This window comes from Phocoena phocoena, chromosome 2, assembly GCF_963924675.1.
Source record: "Phocoena phocoena chromosome 2, mPhoPho1.1, whole genome shotgun sequence".
NCBI lineage: Eukaryota > Metazoa > Chordata > Mammalia > Artiodactyla > Phocoenidae > Phocoena > Phocoena phocoena.
Genome location: NC_089220.1, coordinates 97,716,006 through 97,732,659, shown reverse-complemented (window position 1 = coordinate 97,732,659; position 16,654 = coordinate 97,716,006). Strand labels below are relative to the sequence as shown.

Here is a 16,654-nt window from a genome sequence, read left to right as displayed (position 1 = left end):
ACTCAGTTAAAATGTATTTGCTTGACAGAAATCACCTCTAGAGGACGATTTAATCCTTAGTGCTTGACATGAAATTCCCCTGATTGTGTTCAGGGGTGAACAGGTGGTCTGTCAGAATATTAAGAATATATATATTTGCATAAACAGATGGAAAACATCTAAAGCTCTCAGAATTCTCACGATGTAAACAGGTTTTTTGCCCGACCTCATGCTAAACATGTGGAATAATGTGCTCCTTTGAAAAAGAGAGCAGACTCTCATTCTTACTGTCACAAATTGGAAAATTGCTTTTATGTTAGATGGATGGTTGAATTTACCATGTGGGAACAGATCCTCCAGGTACCTGATCAATCACTTGTCCAAACAGGAAAACTGTAATCCTTTTCCTCCAAAACATGAATGCTCCAAAACAAAAGAGAGATTTTTATGGGACAAATAGAACTAATACATTGTGCCCTCATAGCAAATGTTCTCTGGTAAAAAGGAAGAAACATTTACAGTAAGCAGGAGGTACCTTGGAGGACTGGAAGGTTCGGTATTAATGTTCAGTTTATTTACTAGCAGAATAGATTCAGGCTCCTGCTTATGAGGAGAAATACACAAGAGGAAACTTTAATAATGTACATCCAGACTCTATGGCTTAATACATACGTCCCCTTTACTTATTTGTGCTCCAAATCTATCTTCAAAGAAATGGGAGTATGCTTGAAAGAAACCAAGCAATCTCTAATAAAGCAGCAAGATTATGAAGTTACCTGGGGATCTGGCTAAGCATAAGGGGACTTTAAATATCAAAAGAAACTGTGATTTGATTCCTTTTTCTGATGCAATGTTGTCTAGGGAAGTCTAAAGAATTAAACAGTTTTGTGCTTTCCCAAACTTTTAAGTATCCATACTATACAGAGAGGACATTTGTTTCTTCCTTGAAGCTGAGTTTCTTAATTTTGTGTTTTTTAAAATAAGAGGGGATACTTCTGAGATAGGCTTGATAAATCTAGATCTGTTTTATTGCTGTTTGGTTGGTTTTCTGGTTATGTTTCTTGATCCCCTCCAGCAAGGTTTCAAAACAACAGAAAATTACCGATTCAATAGGCAACGAGTTTAAATTCAAAGATAAGTTGATTATTCATTTTTTTGTTGTGGCTGCATTATTCATTGGCCAACAATAGTTTAGGACTCAAGTTACAAACGTATCATGTGGAAAATACGATCAAAATCATCTCTGAAAGTTATGTTTCAAAACCTGACAAAAGAATGCCAGTACTCTGAAATTTCTCCAGATTACAAGAAATGAGCACTCAATACAGTATGCTCTAAAACACTTAAATGCAACATAATTGGTAGAATAGATACCTACGCCAGCTTAATTAAACATTCAAGTTCCACTTTGCTTGTTTTTGGCAACTGAAAATTTCTGACATGAAGGAATATGCCAGGAGAGGTTAATAAATGTAATTCTGATAAACAATTTCTACTTCTCATACATTCAATTACAAATATGTTCTGCTTTTCTATCATGCACCCAGAACTTCTTACAAAGCACTAATAAAAGATGTGTAACTCCTTCATTCAAGATTTCAATTTGTAAATCTTTGAATAGAATTCAAGTGACCCTCTAAGGGACTCCAGTCTCTTTATCTCTCTTAAGCATGATTATATTGATATATATGCAATTATGATAGCTACACACTGATATAAAATGAGTACATATGTATTTTCCTATTAAAATAATTAATTTCATCAAGTAATGATCACTAATGAATAGTAAATGAAAAGATTATACCTATGTTGGTAGCAAATTTTTTTTAGGAGTTATCAGATTGTCAAACAACAGGATTTTTAAAAAAAATATCCTGGTGAGATGATAATTTTTGTGCCATAAAAGCAAAAATTGCACTGGACAAAATTAAATAGGAGAGCAACATTTTATTCAAGGCTATGCAATAGGGAAGAGAAACCAGAACTTAGTCTGAACTTAACTTCACTGAAATAAAAAATGAGAAAGTTTTTTTTTTGTTTGTTTGTTTCCCGCTATGCAGGCCTCTCACTGTTGTGGCCTCTCCCGTTGCGGAGCACAGGCTCCAGACGCGCAGGCTCAGCGGCCATGGCTCACGGGTCCAGCCACTCTGTGGCATGTGGGATCTTCCCGGACCGGGGCACGAACCCGTGTCCCCTGCATCAGCAGGCGGACTCTCAACTGCACCACCAGGGAAGCCCGAGAAAGTTTTTAAGAGCTGAGGTGGACTGATGGAGGGGAGAGTTTCTAAGAGCTGGAGTGGGGAGAATCCCAGTCATGTGTGTTTTCTAACTGGCCTTACCCAAAGCAACAATAAACTTTCTCTCACCCTCATGACAGGAGGTAGCAGTACAACTTGGAGTAAGGCAGCTACCCAAGTTACGATCCTACGCTCCCACAAAGACTGAGAAACAAGAACTATCTTCCTTGATGAGGACATTTGAAAGGGATGTCTCCCAGGTCCTTGAGAAAGCTGGTCCCGGGCTGAAAAACTGGCAAGAGGCTTTAAAAATTTTTATATCTCAAAAGGACAGAGAAAAAATATAGTAAGTTTTCTAAAATAAATGCTCTGAGGAAAGTGAAGGTAGGGCCCTCTGAGGTTAGACTTTCTGGATTCTTTAAGGGCCAAGGTGAGGGGGAGGCCTGGGGCCTAGAGGCAGAAAGAAGCCTGTCTAAAGTTTTGTCAAGCTGAGGGAAATGTCAAGGCCATCTTGATGAGTACTCAGTGCTAACAGAAACATTTAATAAATAAAAATATCAAATCAAATGTGTAACCAGCAGTAGAGGTAACGTGCCTCATTTTGTTCCTGTCGAAGTGCAATTATCAATTTATCCCACGAAAAGCAGGCATTCTTTTTCCTTATGTTTATCTACCTTGCTCTCACTCTTTAGACAAGCAGTTGGCAATCTAAAGTCCACAGCCAAACTCAGCCCATAGATTTTGTTTTTAAAACAGAGTTTTATCAGAGCACAGCCATGCTATTTTGTTTACTTAGTATCTACAGCTGCTTATGCACTAGGAATGTAGAATTGAGTGGCTGTGACAGACACCATAGGACCCACAAAGCTAAAAATACTCTCTGGCCTTTACCAAAAAAAAAAAAAATGCTGACTTCTGCTTCAGACAATTTTCAATGTGAGCAGGGGCTTTGTCCCACTGACTTATAAGTATGATGGGATCCAAATTAACCTGCAAGTCACTGGATACCAAAAAGCATCCAAAAATATTTTTTATTGTTTACTTAAGTTAAAAAGGTAATAGAAAAATGAAAGTAATAAGTTGAAGGATCTATGATTCTTCTCTTTTAAACTACCATACATTTACCATTTTTTTCTGTATTAACATGGTTGTGTTTCTCAGAATATCAGAAACACGGCGATGAAGAAATCCAACATCAGCTCACAGACATATTTTGGAATAAATTTAACTTGATCCTTTCTTTTACTGGGATTCTTTCCCGAAGATTTTTTTGTTTTTGTGGGTTTTTTAAAACATAGTTCTCTTGGCAGTACAGTTCATTTACTTTAGACTATTAAATCATAGTTGCATTTTAATTGTAATCAAATTTTATACTAGTTGCTCTGAAGAGTTCTTATAGCCATTGACATAGGACAGAGCAGACAGCTGTCACAGACTTCATCATGGCTGCCCAGCTTCAAAATAGGTTGCCTCAAAAGCAATGAGCTCCCAGAGATCGGATGAAGATGGTGGAGGAGTAGGATATGGCGCTCACCTTCTCCCACAAATACATCAAAAATACATCTACACGTGGAACCATTCTCACAGAACATCTACTGAACGCTGGCAGAAGGCCTCAGACTCCCAAAAGGGCAAGAAAATCTCCACATAACTGGGTAGGACAAAAGAAAAAAGGAAAAAAAAAAAGAGAGAAAAAGGAGTCAGGACGGGTCCTGCACCCCAGAGAGGAAGCCGTGAAAGAGGGAAGGTTTGCGTACCCTGGCAAGTCCCCTCACTTGCAGGGCAATCAGCCAGGACAGAGGGGGAGCTGTGGAGCCTCAGAGGAGAGCACAGTAACTGGTTTATGGAGGGCAAAGAAGAGAGAGACCTGCACAGATGGTAGGTGCCGCTGCCCTGCACTCCCCAGCCTGAGATGCTCATCTGCTGGGGCTGGCAGGGTCTGAGTGCTGAGGCTTGGGTTTTGGAGGTCAGGCACTGGGTGAGGACTGTGGTGGGCTTTGTGGAGACAGCTTGAGGGGGCTAGGGTGTGGTGTGACACAACTGAGGGAGTACGGGAAGAAGTCTGGGCCTGCCAGAGAGGCAAGGCACCGTTGTCTGGGGGCACATGAGGAGAGGGGCAGGACCAAAATAGGAGCTTCCTTCTCCAGGAGAGTGCTCTCAGGTGGCAGGGCACCGCCTACACGAGCTCCAGGGGCAAGCGTGAGACACAGCTGCCATTTCAGACTAAAGAGGCGGGCGCGGACCACACCTGCTGCCGAGGATCCCACGACTGGGCACCAACCGCTGCCCCCACCTTCCTGGGAGTGCACACAGGCCATGCACCTGCACACCCCCTATCAAGGGGATAACGGCCAGCACACACTGAGGAAAGAGATGGCAAGCATCCAAACCAAAAACAGCCCCTAAGTCAAAAAATATTAAATCCACACAAGCTATGCTGTGATGCTCCCACATATAAATAGCCCTCCAAGACTACAGTAGATAATTGTTTCTCTTAAACTCACAGAGTAAGAGAAATATAAGCAAAATGAAGAAGCAAAGGAATGAATCCCACTTAAAAGACCAAGAGAATTCCCCTGAAAGAGCAAACAATGAAACAGACTTCTTCAGTCTAATAGACACAAGTCCAAAAAAGGAAGTAATGAAAATACTGAAGGAATTAAGAAAGGCTATTGACAGAAATGCAAATTGCTGTAAAAAGGAACTAGAAACTATAAAGAGGAGCCAAGAAAAATTAGAAAGTTCATTTGCCAAGATGAAAGCTGAGCTAAAGGCAATGAATAGCAGAATGAATAATGCAGAAGAAGCAATAAGTGATCTGGGAGATAAAGTAATGAAAATTAGCCAATCAAAACAGCAGACTGAAAACCAAATTAAAAAAATGAAAGCAATATAGGAGACCTATGGGATAATATAAAGCATGCCAATCTATGTATAATAGGGATTCCAGAAGGAGAAGAAAGAGAAAAAAGAATTGAAAATGTATTTGAAGAAATTATGGCTGAAAACTTCCCAAACCTAAATAAGGAAACAGATATCCAGATATAGGAAGCATAGAGGGTCCCAAACAAGATGAACCCAAACAGACCTACACCAAGACATATTATAATAAAAATGGTAAAGTTAAAGATGAAGAGAGGATTCTAAAGGCAGCAAGATAAAAACAAAGTGTTAATTACAAGGGAACCCCCATAAGGCTATCAGCTGATTTCTCTACAGAAACTCTATAGGCTAGAAGGGAGTGGCAAAATATACTCAAAGTTTTGAAAGAGAAAAATCTGCAACCTAGAATACTATACCAAGCAAGATTATCATTTAAAATAGGAGAAATAAAGAATTTCTAAGACAAGCAAAAACTAAAAGAATACAGGAATACTAAACCTACCTTAAAAGAAACGTTGAAAGTTCTTCTCTAAATTGAAAAAAAAACAAGCAGATATAGGAAGGAGGAAATCACAATTGGAAAGTAAATCACTTAAATTAGCCAGTATACAGACGATTAAAGAAAAAAAATACAAACTACTGTGAAAGCAATGATAAACACATGGAACAGCAAAAGGATAAACATGAAGATGTAAAAAAGAACATCAAAATCATAAAATGTGTGGAAGGAGAGTAATAAAATGGAAAATGTAGATTATTTTTTTTTAAGAATGTGCATGTAGATTCTTTTTTTTAGAATGTGTTTGAGCCTATATGACTATCAGTCTAAACCAAGCAGATATAGAAAGGGGTTAACATATTTGAAAAACAGGGCAGCCACAAATCGAAAACATAAAATAGATTCACAAAACCCCAAAAAAACACAAGCATAAAATAAAAGGAAATCATCAAACCACAGAAAGAAAAACAAAGGAACAAAGAAGAAACACAGAATCAACTACAAAACAAGGTTTAAAATGGCAATACATATGTATCAATAATTATCTTAAATGTCAATGGGCTGAATGCTTCAATTAAAAGATATAGAGTAGCAGACTGTATAAAAAAACAAGAGCCAAAAAAAAAAAAAAAAAAAAAAAAACAAGAGCCTACAACATGCTGCCTACAAGAGACCCACCTTAGAGCAAAGGACACACATAGATTGAAAGTGAGGGGATGGAAAAAGATATTTCATGCAGATAGAAATAACAAGAAAGCAGGAGTTGCAATATTCATATCAGACTTTAAAATACAGGCCATAAAGAAAGATAAAGAAGGACACTACATAATGGTAAAAGGATCAATACAAGAAGAAGATTTTACACTCATCCATGTACATACACCTAATATAGGAGCACCCAGATACATAAAACAAATACTTTGAGAGTCTGCCTGCCGATGGAGGGGACACGGGTTCATGCCCCGGTCCGGGAAGATCCCACATGCCACAAAGCGGTTAAGCCCGTGAGCCATGGCTGCTAAGCCTGCGCATCCGGAGCCTGTGCTCCGCAACGGGAGAGGCCACAACAGTGAGAGGCACGCGTACTGCAAAAAGACAAAACAAAAATCAAAACAAAAAAACCCCAAATACTAACAGACATAAAGGGAGAAATTGATGGGAATACAACAATAGTAGGAGATGTTAACACCCCACTCACATCAATGAACAGATCTAGACAGAAAATCAATGAGGCAACAGGATCCTAAATGATACAATAGAACAGTTAGTCTTAATTGATATTTTCAGGACATTACATTAAAAAAAATACATATTCTTTTCAAGGGCACATGGAACATTCTCTAGAATTAACCATGTACTAGGGCACAAAACTGACCTCAAAAAATTTAAGAGTATAGAAATTATTTCAAGCATCTTCCCTGACCACAATGGCCTGAAACTAGAAATCAACCATGGGAAAAGAAATGAGAAAAAAACGATCAAATGGAGACTAAACAACATGCTACTAAAAAACCAGTGGGTCAACTAGGAAATCAAAAAGGAAATTAAAAAGTACCTTGAGACAAATGACAATGAAAACACAACTACACAAAATCTACGGGATGCAGCAAAAGCAGTTTTTAGAGGGAAGTCCATAGTGATACATGTCTTCCTCAAAAAACAACAAAAATCTCAAATAAACAAGCTAACCTACCATCTAAAAGAATTAGAAAAAAAAGAACAGACAAAACCTAATATCATCAGAAGGAAGGAAATAATAAAAATCAGGGTAGAAATAAATAAAATAGGGATTTAAAAAATAGGAAAAAAATCAATTAAACCAAAAGCTGGTTCTTTGAAATGGTAAAAAAATTGACAAACCTGTGGCCAGGATAATCAAGAAAACAAGAGAGAGAACCCAAATAAACAAAATAACAAATGAATAGAAGAAATCTCAACCAATACTGCAGAAATACAAAAAATCATAAGAGAATACTATGATCAATTATATGCCAACAAATTTGACAACCTAGAAGAAATGGACAACTTCCTAGAAACATACAGCCCACCAAAATTGAATCAAGAAGAAATAGATAATCTGAACAAACGGATCACTAGAAATAAATTAGAATCTGTAATCAAAACAAAACAAAACAAAAAAAAACTCCCTACAAACAAAAGTCCAGGACCAGATGGCTTCACAGGAGAACTCTACCTACCACACATACAAATAACTTATTCCATTCTTCCTTAAACTCTTCCAAAATATTGAAGAGGAGGGACCACTCTCAAAGACATTTTATGAAGCCACCATCACACTGATACCAAAACCAGATAAAGATACCACCAGAAAGGAAAATTACAGGCCAATATCTTTGATGATGCAAAAATTCTCAACAAAATATTAGCAAATCAAGTCCAACAACACATAAAAAAGATCATACACCATGACCAAGTGGGATTCACCCCAAGTTCACAAGGATGGTTCAACATATGCAAATTAATCAATGTAATACACCACATTAGCAAAAGAAAAGTCAAAAACAACACGATCATCTCAATAGATGCAGAAAAATCATTTGACAAAATTCAGTATCTATTCATGGTAAAAACTCTTACAAAAGTGGGTATAGAGGGACCATATCTCAACATAATAAAAACTATTTATGACAAACCCACAACCAATGTAACACTCAATGGTGAAAAGCTGAAAGCTATCCTGCTAAAATCTGGGACAAGCCAAGGATGCCCACTCTCACCACTTCTATTCAATGTAGTATTGGAAGTCCTAGTCACAGCAATCAGACAAGAAAAAGAAATAAAAGGTATCCAAATTGGAAGGGAAGAGGTAAAATTGTCACTATATGCAGATGACATGATACTATATATAGAAAACCCTAATGATTCCACACAAAAACTACTAGATCTAATATATGAATTCAGCGAAGTGGCAGGACACAAGATTAACATTCAGAAATCAGTTGCATTTTTTTTTTTTTTTTTTTTTGAGGTATGTGGGCCTCTCACTGCTGTGGCCTTTCCCGTTGCGGAGCACAGGCTCCGGACGCACAGGCTCAGCGGCCATGGCTCATGGGCCCAGCTGCTCCGCGGCATGTGGGATCTTCCCGGACTGGGGCACGAACCCGTGTCCCCTGCATTGGCAGGCGGACTCTCAACCACGGCACCACCTGGGAAGCCCCAGTTGCATTTTTTTACACTAACAATGAAACATCAGAAAGGGAATGTAAAAAAAAAAAAAAAACTTTCTAAAATCGCACCAAAAAAATAAAATGCCTAGGAATAAATCCTGACCAAGGAGGTGAAAGACCTGCATGCTGAGAATATTAAAACATTAATAAAGGAAATAAAAGAGGATTCAAAGAAATGGAAGGATACCCCATGCTCTTGGATTGGCAGAATATTGTTAAAATGGCAATACTACCCAAAGCAATCTGCAGATTTAATGTGATCCTTATCAATATACCCATGATATTTTTCACAGGAGTAGAACAAATAATCCAAAAATTTACATGGAACTATAAAAGACCCAGAATTTCCAAAAGAAATCCTGAGGACAAATAACAAAGCAGGAGGCATTACTCTCCCAGACTTCAGACAATACTACAAAGCTACAGAAATCAAAACAGTGTGGTATTGGTACAAAAACGGATAATGGGGGAAAAACGGATCATTGGGGGAAAAAAATGGAGAGCCCAGAAATAAACCCACACACCTATGGCCAATTTATCTTCAACAAAGGAGGCAAGAATATAAAATGGGAAAAAGACAGTCTCTTCAGCAATTGGTGCTGGGAAAGTTGGACAGATGCATGTAAATCAATGAAGTTAGAACACACCCTCACACCATGCTCAAAAATAAACTCAAAATGGCTTAAAGACTTATTTAACATAAGACATGATATGATAAACTCCTATAAGAGAGCACAGGCAAAACATTCTCTGACATAAATCATACCATATTTTCATAGGTCAGTCTCCCAAGGCAACAGAAATAAAACCAAAAATAAACAAATGGGACCTAATCAAACTTACAAGCTTTTATGCAGCAAAGGAAACCATACAAAAAAACCAAAAAGACAACCTATGGAATGGGAGAAAATACTTGCAAATGATGCGATCAACAAGGGCTTAATCTCCAAAATACACAACACATATTGTATGCAGCTCATACAACACAACAACAAAACAACAAACAACCCAATTGAAAAATGGGCAGAAGACCTTAATAGACATTTCTCCAAAGAAGATATACAGATGGCCAACAGGCACATGAAAAGATGCTCAACATCACTAATTATTAGAGAAATGCAAATCAAAGCTACAATGAGGTACCACCTCACACCAGTCAGAATGGCCATCATTAAAAAGTTTACAAATAACAAATGCTGGAGAGAGTATGGAGAAAAGGGAATGTTCCTACACTGTTGGTGGGAATGTAAGTTGGTGCAGCCACTGTGGAAAACAGCATGGAAGTTCCTCAGAAAACTAAAATTAGAACTACCATATGATCCAGCAATCCCATTCCTGGGCATATACCCAGACAAAACTACAATTCAAAAAGATACAAGCACCCCTATGTTCATAGCAGCAATGTTCACAATAGCCAAGACATGAAAACAACCTAAATGTCCACTGACAGGTGAATGGATAAAGAAGATGTAGTATGTACATACAATGGAATACTAAAAAAGAATGAAATAATGTCATTTTCAGCAACATGGATGTAACTAGAGATTATAACACTAAGTGAAGTCAGAAAGAGAAAGACAAATACCACATAGTATCACTTATATGTGGAATCTAAAATATGGCACAAAAGAACCTACCTACAAAACAGAAACAGACTCACAGACATACAGAACAGACTTGTGGTTGCCAAGGGGGAGTGGGAAAGGGAGACGGGTCAACTGGGAGTCTGGGGTTAGTAGATGCCAACTATTACATTTAGAATGGATAAACAGCAAGGTCCTACTGTATAGCACAGAGAACTACATCCAATCTCCTGGGATAAACCACAATGGAAAAGAAGATAAAGAAGAATGGATATATGTGTATAACTGAGTCACTTTGCTATACAGCAGAAATTAGCACAACATTGTAAATCAACTATACTTCAATTAAAAGAAAAAGGAGTGAGCTCCCTGTTACTGCAGGTGAGCAAACAAAGGGATGATAACAACTAGTGAGGGATGCAAAAACAGGGTTTCCTGATTCAGAGGGAGTTTCAATTGGGTGACCTCTAAGTTCCTCTTCATACGTAAGAATCTGTAAGCCTTTGTTATTTAGCATGTGGACAATTCTGTAAACTGAAAAAGCATACACTATCAGAAAATTAAAAAAAATCATTCTTACATATGATGTTCTAGAAATATGACTGTTGATTAAATTCTCTGAGCAATAAACCTTGAAGATTTTGGTCTAATATATCCATCAAGTTGGCTGAAAATGATTGACTGTCTGGGCCAGCATCTATTCTGTTCACATGAAAATATGATTTGACCTCTAATATGAAAAAATAGTCCTAATATATGTACTTAGTTTACATATTATACATGGTTTATATCTGAACAGAATGCACTTATAAACTTAGACCAGGTTTCAAAAGATAAACTCTGGACAAGTAATATAACCCCATTCTAAATCCTTACTGAAACTCCTCAGTAAGGGGTGTGCTTCTGTATGGCTCACTTCTACAGGATCACATTTACTGTAGTGTTTGGGTTCTACGGGTGGTCAATAAATCTTGGTTTCGCCAAAGTAGCAGCACTGAGATAAATATAGGAAAGAAGGATACAGTCTGAAGTTATGGTCAACACCATAAGGACTCTAGATGTGTCTCTGATGCTAACAGGCTCTGTAACCTTGGACGACTCATTTAATCATCAGGCTTCAGTTTTCTCAGATATCAAGTAAGGCACTGGTTCTCTAACTTCAGAGTGTACGAGAATCACGTGTTGGGAATATTAAAACACAGATGGCTGGGCCTCACCTTTAGAGTTTCTGATTCAATAGGTCTGAAGTAAGGTAGAAATTTTACATTTCTAAGTTCCCAGGTGCTGCTAATGCTGCTAGTCAGAGAACAGCACACGGGAATGGAATAAGAATTGGGAAGATGATGGTAGTGAGTTACCAAATCCTTAATACTTTATAGCTGTAATAGAGAAAGAAGCCAGCATCCAATCAATTACATCCAAAATGTAACTGTCTTTTTAACCAAAATTTCATTTGATTTAGAAGAAGGGAAATGAACACTCTTTCTATTCCCCCTTTGGATTTCAACAGAGATTTTGATAATGTAAATGTTCTATAATACTTACGTCATAGCTTGATAAATGGATTCAATCCCGTAACGCATGGCAAATTCATCGACTATTTCTTGGGAGGCATCATCAAAGAAAACCTTCCAGGCTTCATCCCCTTTGACCTCTGGGATTTTCACTCCACCATTAGATTTCACTTCAGTCAAGTAATGGAACAAATTCTAAAAGTAAGTGGTTTTCAAATGTTCAGTTTTCTCAGACTAGGCCAGATATATTTAACTGTAACTTTCAGTAAATTATACTTATAATTGCATATAATGTTTCATCAGCATCTATAAATAACAGAAATGTCTCAGATTTTCATTCAAACGTACCTCATCTTTATACAAATTCTGATTTTATTTCTGTCTAGGTTTATACGGAATCAATGATTTAAGTGTTTCAGATATACCACATCATTTTAGAAGGAAGTAAATGTTTTTTCATGTAAACATTTCTACATTCTGGAACAACTTTTGCATTCATGGGCTCTGAGTAAATTATAAAGCTCTGGATGAATAATGTGTTTGAGCTATGTTAATACACAATCTAGGTATGCAAATAATACTAAAGGACTTTGGCTGCAAAATGGTATGAGTCATGACAATGAATTCAGGTTGAAAATAAATATTTTTAGAACTTTGAAGTGAAAAAAATCACTACAAAGAATTCCTTCCTGCTTCGAAGAAGTTGAGAAACTGCTGCATGGATGCAGCCTGGGTCACTGAAGGACCCTTTCTTGGATTTCATTTCTTTTTGTGTCTTGGACCAACAGAAGACTCTGAAAAACAAAGCATGATCCTGTTCCTGTGATCCTAAATCTCTACCCACATTTTTTTTTTTTTTTTTTTTTTATAAATTTATTTATTTATTTTTGGCAGTGTTGGGTCTTTGTTTCTGTGCGAGGGCTTTCTCTAGTTGCGGTGAGCGGGGGCCACTCTTCATCGCGGTGCGCGGGCCTCTCACTATCGTGGCCTCTCTTGTTGCGGAGCACAGGCTCCAGACGCGCAGGCTCAGTAGTTGTGGCTCACGGGCCCAGTTGCTCCGTGGCATGTGGGATCTTCCCAGACCAGGGCTCGAACCCGTGTCCCCTGCATTGGCAGGCGGATTCTCAACCACTGCGCCACTGGGGAAGCCCCTACCCACATTTTAAGGCCAGTGTTGGCTCCCCATCCTGCCAGTTCAAGGGATTTATTGGTATTGGTCTAAAAACTGAACCACCTTTCTTGATGGATTATCACTGGCTATACTGTAGTCAGGAAATTAAGGCTTGGTTCTATATCTAATGACTGTATAATGTGTAAATGACTTAAATATTGTTCCTCATTTCCTTCTTTAGTAAAATGGAGGTAAAAATAATTACATATATACATTTTCATAGATATATTTAGGAAAAATAATGTACAAAGGGCAAAGATTCTCCCAGCTATTTTTCTTTCTTAGGAAGGTACTTCTTCTGTACCCTTTGAACACGGGAAAAGGCATATTCCTCAGCTTCACTTCATATTTTTTGATACATGGGATGTGTCATTTGTATCAGGGAAAAGCTCTGGTGACATGTCTAACTAAGCTCTCAGTTGCAAAGCATCCAGTAATAAAAGCCCAAGATTATCTGTGCATTTACACTGAGGCGCAAACGGGAACTGATGAATCTGCCCTTTTGACTCAAATTGGGTGGTCTCTACCTCTCTCTAAGCCAACCAGGCTCCTTCTATTGGGTAGTATATTCTCTCCTATCCATGGATGGAAAACTACATTCTGATACTTGCCACCCAGATGTGTTTGTGCAAAGGGTAGTTAAAATGGAGGAGGCTTCAGTATGTATAAAGCCCTCTGTTGTACTCAGAAAAAGAAAGACAAAATTACTGCTAATTACATTAGCTCTCCAAATCCATTGCTACAACGTCAGAATTTTTATATTTAACAGATAATACTAATTAAATCTTCAACAAAATCTGAACACTTACTCAGAATTCTCAAAAACTATCATGATTTGGATCCTCTCCTCCATTATTAAAGAACTATATATTTACAATGCTTCCAAAATATCATGACTTATTTCTTCAATGAATGCTTTCTAATATTCTTCTTCCTCCCTGGAAGAATGGTAATTTAATTTGGTCTACTTGTTCATTATCACCTTATTGCCTCATTTATTAAAACCCGCCTCGTATGTTTGTTCTAAATCTCATTCAAAGACAACCGGCTCGGGCTTCCCTGGTGGTGCAGTGGTTGAGAGTCCACCTGCCGATGCAGGGGACATGGGTTCGTGCCCTGGTCCGGGAAGATCCCACATGCCGCGCAGTGGCTGGGCCCGTGAGCCATGGCCGCTGAGCCTGCGTTTCCAGAGCCTGTGCTCCACAACGGGAGAGGCCAGAGCAGTGAGAGGCCCGCATACCGCAAGAAGAAAAAAAAAGACAACCAGCTCTCTCTTCAGGGGGTAATACATAGGCTATGTGATACCTTAGCACATCACTTGCTATAGTACAGAGTAAGAACTTCAGGGACACTTTTACAAACCTAATTCAATTCTATTTTTAAAACGAATATTTTGTTGCATGATCCATAAACAATACAATCTTTCCTAGGTTTTGTTATTAATACAATTCAATTTACTTACCTCATGTAAACATGTATATTGTAAATGATACGGAGCAACCTTCTCCTCTCCTTTTATTTCCACATTGATTTTCAATCGAATGGCCCCAGACACAGCTGATTTATCTGTCCGTTTCTCTGATAAAGCAAAATGTAACTGGTCAGTCATTTTTGACATCATGTTTCTTATACAAGTTCTCGAAAGCTTTAAAAAAGGGCTTATAGTGCTAAAAGCCATTTTTCTAGATCAGGTTTGATTAACCATAATGATGCTGCTAAACACAATTTAAAATAATGTGCCTAATATGTCGCTGGGATTGTCAAACTGTGATATAAATATTTCAAATAGAAAAGCTCAATCAGAAGACCCTACCATTCTGATATAAATTTCTGTGTACTAGATCAGTTTATACAATGAAATTAATTATTTGGGCAATTAAAAGCAAAATAACTAAAAGAAAAAATTAATGAGGAAAGTATTTTATCTAAAAGCCCCACTCTTTCTGTCCTTGAAAAAATGAGTCAAAGCTCTAACAAAAACATTTATTATTAGGTTTCTTTGTCAGCGATTCATGAAGACCTATAGTCTACAGCCTGTGTTTACTTATGTGTCAGATTCACTCTTTCTTTGAATGGAATCAGTATGTAGCCAATTCAGTCTAATAATGTGTGTGTAAGTGTATGCACGTGTGTCTAATATGAACTGAGTAGTAGCTTTGAGAGAAAGAAAAGCATAGTCACAAAATTCCTAGGGTGTGAATGTAGGTAGGAGACCTATGTCTGATACCTACCTCCCTGATGAAACACATAAAGAAGCAAGCTGACCCATCTCAAAAACAAAAGATAAAGAGATAGAGTGACACAAAGTCAGCGGTGAAGACTTCTTTAATTGCCCCTTTTTCTAAGCATAACTGTATTTTTAGCCAAATAAGATACAGTTAAATCACATAGGCCACTTTCTTCTTGTGGAATGTCTGATGACTTTCATCGTTAATATTTAATAGTCATTGTGTTGTGAAGATTCTTCCCTTAGGACTGCCAGGATCTTGAGAGTTTCTCCTATTGGCTGGGAGATAGTTGATTCTCAACAAATGCTGAAGTTCTCTGCTGAAGCCAAGAGAAAGTCAAGTCCTGAGACCTTTTTGTCACAGACCTTTTCCTGGAATCACAGGGGAACATTTTAACTACCATCATCACAATGGATCCATGGGACACAGGCTCTGCTTAGATGCCTAGGACTTTTGGCCAAGTCCTCCTTTCACGGTGGAATGGATTCTAAGTAATGAGGAAGGAGGAACATTGTACAAAGAATGAAAATATGGTACTAACGGGGATGGAACCCACTGTGGGATTTTATACAAAGCTAAGACCTGCTCTCTCTCCTTCTAAAGGTTAAACATCAGCAATGACAGCACAAGAGTATGAATTGAGGATGAGCAGGCAAAGGTGTCCATGTTTGTTGCATCATGTTTTTCCTTCCATAGAATGAAGGACTGTTTCTGCACAAGAGCTGGGTGGCAGATTTTATTAAAAGCACATTCAAATTCTTTTGCAGACTAAATATACCCTTGTACGTTTTGTCAAAAGAATAATTTGAGGAATTTCTGTTCTGAATTCTAACTCCCTCAATTCAAGAACATGTTAACTTATTGCAAAAAACAAAAACTCACGTAGGCAAGCCTCTTTAATGAAAACACAACCTATGAGTACTGTGCAGAGTTAATGCCCTGAAGTTTACCCTTGCCCAACATCTCTGTTTTCATATATAAAGTTATTTAATAGTATAAACAAGATACAGGAGGATTATCATTATAAGTGAAGCAAAACCTCTATGCCAATAATGGAGAAGCACCAATTTTCTTTAAAGATTTCCTCAAAATATTTTTTGATAACGAGTTTTTAGTCTAGCTTGAATCACCTATGTCCAGATAAGTTATATATCTCTCCTTCTTTAAATTATTATATAATTCAGATATTCATTAATTTTGTGGCCTTACCCCTTTACTTTGCCAAATATTACATTACTTGAAGTACGTAGCTTTTTAAAAAGTCAAAAGCACTCTTTAATTTGCTAAGATAAGTTGGTATCCTAAATGGAAACACTTCGTAATCCTGGGAGTATGTAAACCTTTCTTAGATTCACAACCAGACCTTAAAAAT

The 16,654-nt window shown here is 37.7% G+C and overlaps 1 protein-coding gene across 2 annotated transcripts in view; it reads right to left on the bottom strand.

The window, feature by feature from the left end:
* Positions 1-16,654, bottom strand: part of UNC13C (unc-13 homolog C) — a 597,834-nt gene that overhangs the window by 315,236 nt on the left and 265,944 nt on the right. For both annotated transcript variants that reach the window (XM_065872546.1, XM_065872547.1), the window contains 2 exons: positions 14,517-14,632; positions 11,915-12,078 (listed from right to left, as the gene is read on the bottom strand). In XM_065872546.1, the coding sequence (XP_065728618.1) occupies positions 11,915-12,078; positions 14,517-14,632 (280 nt within the window). The remainder of the gene's footprint in view (positions 1-11,914; positions 12,079-14,516; positions 14,633-16,654) is intronic.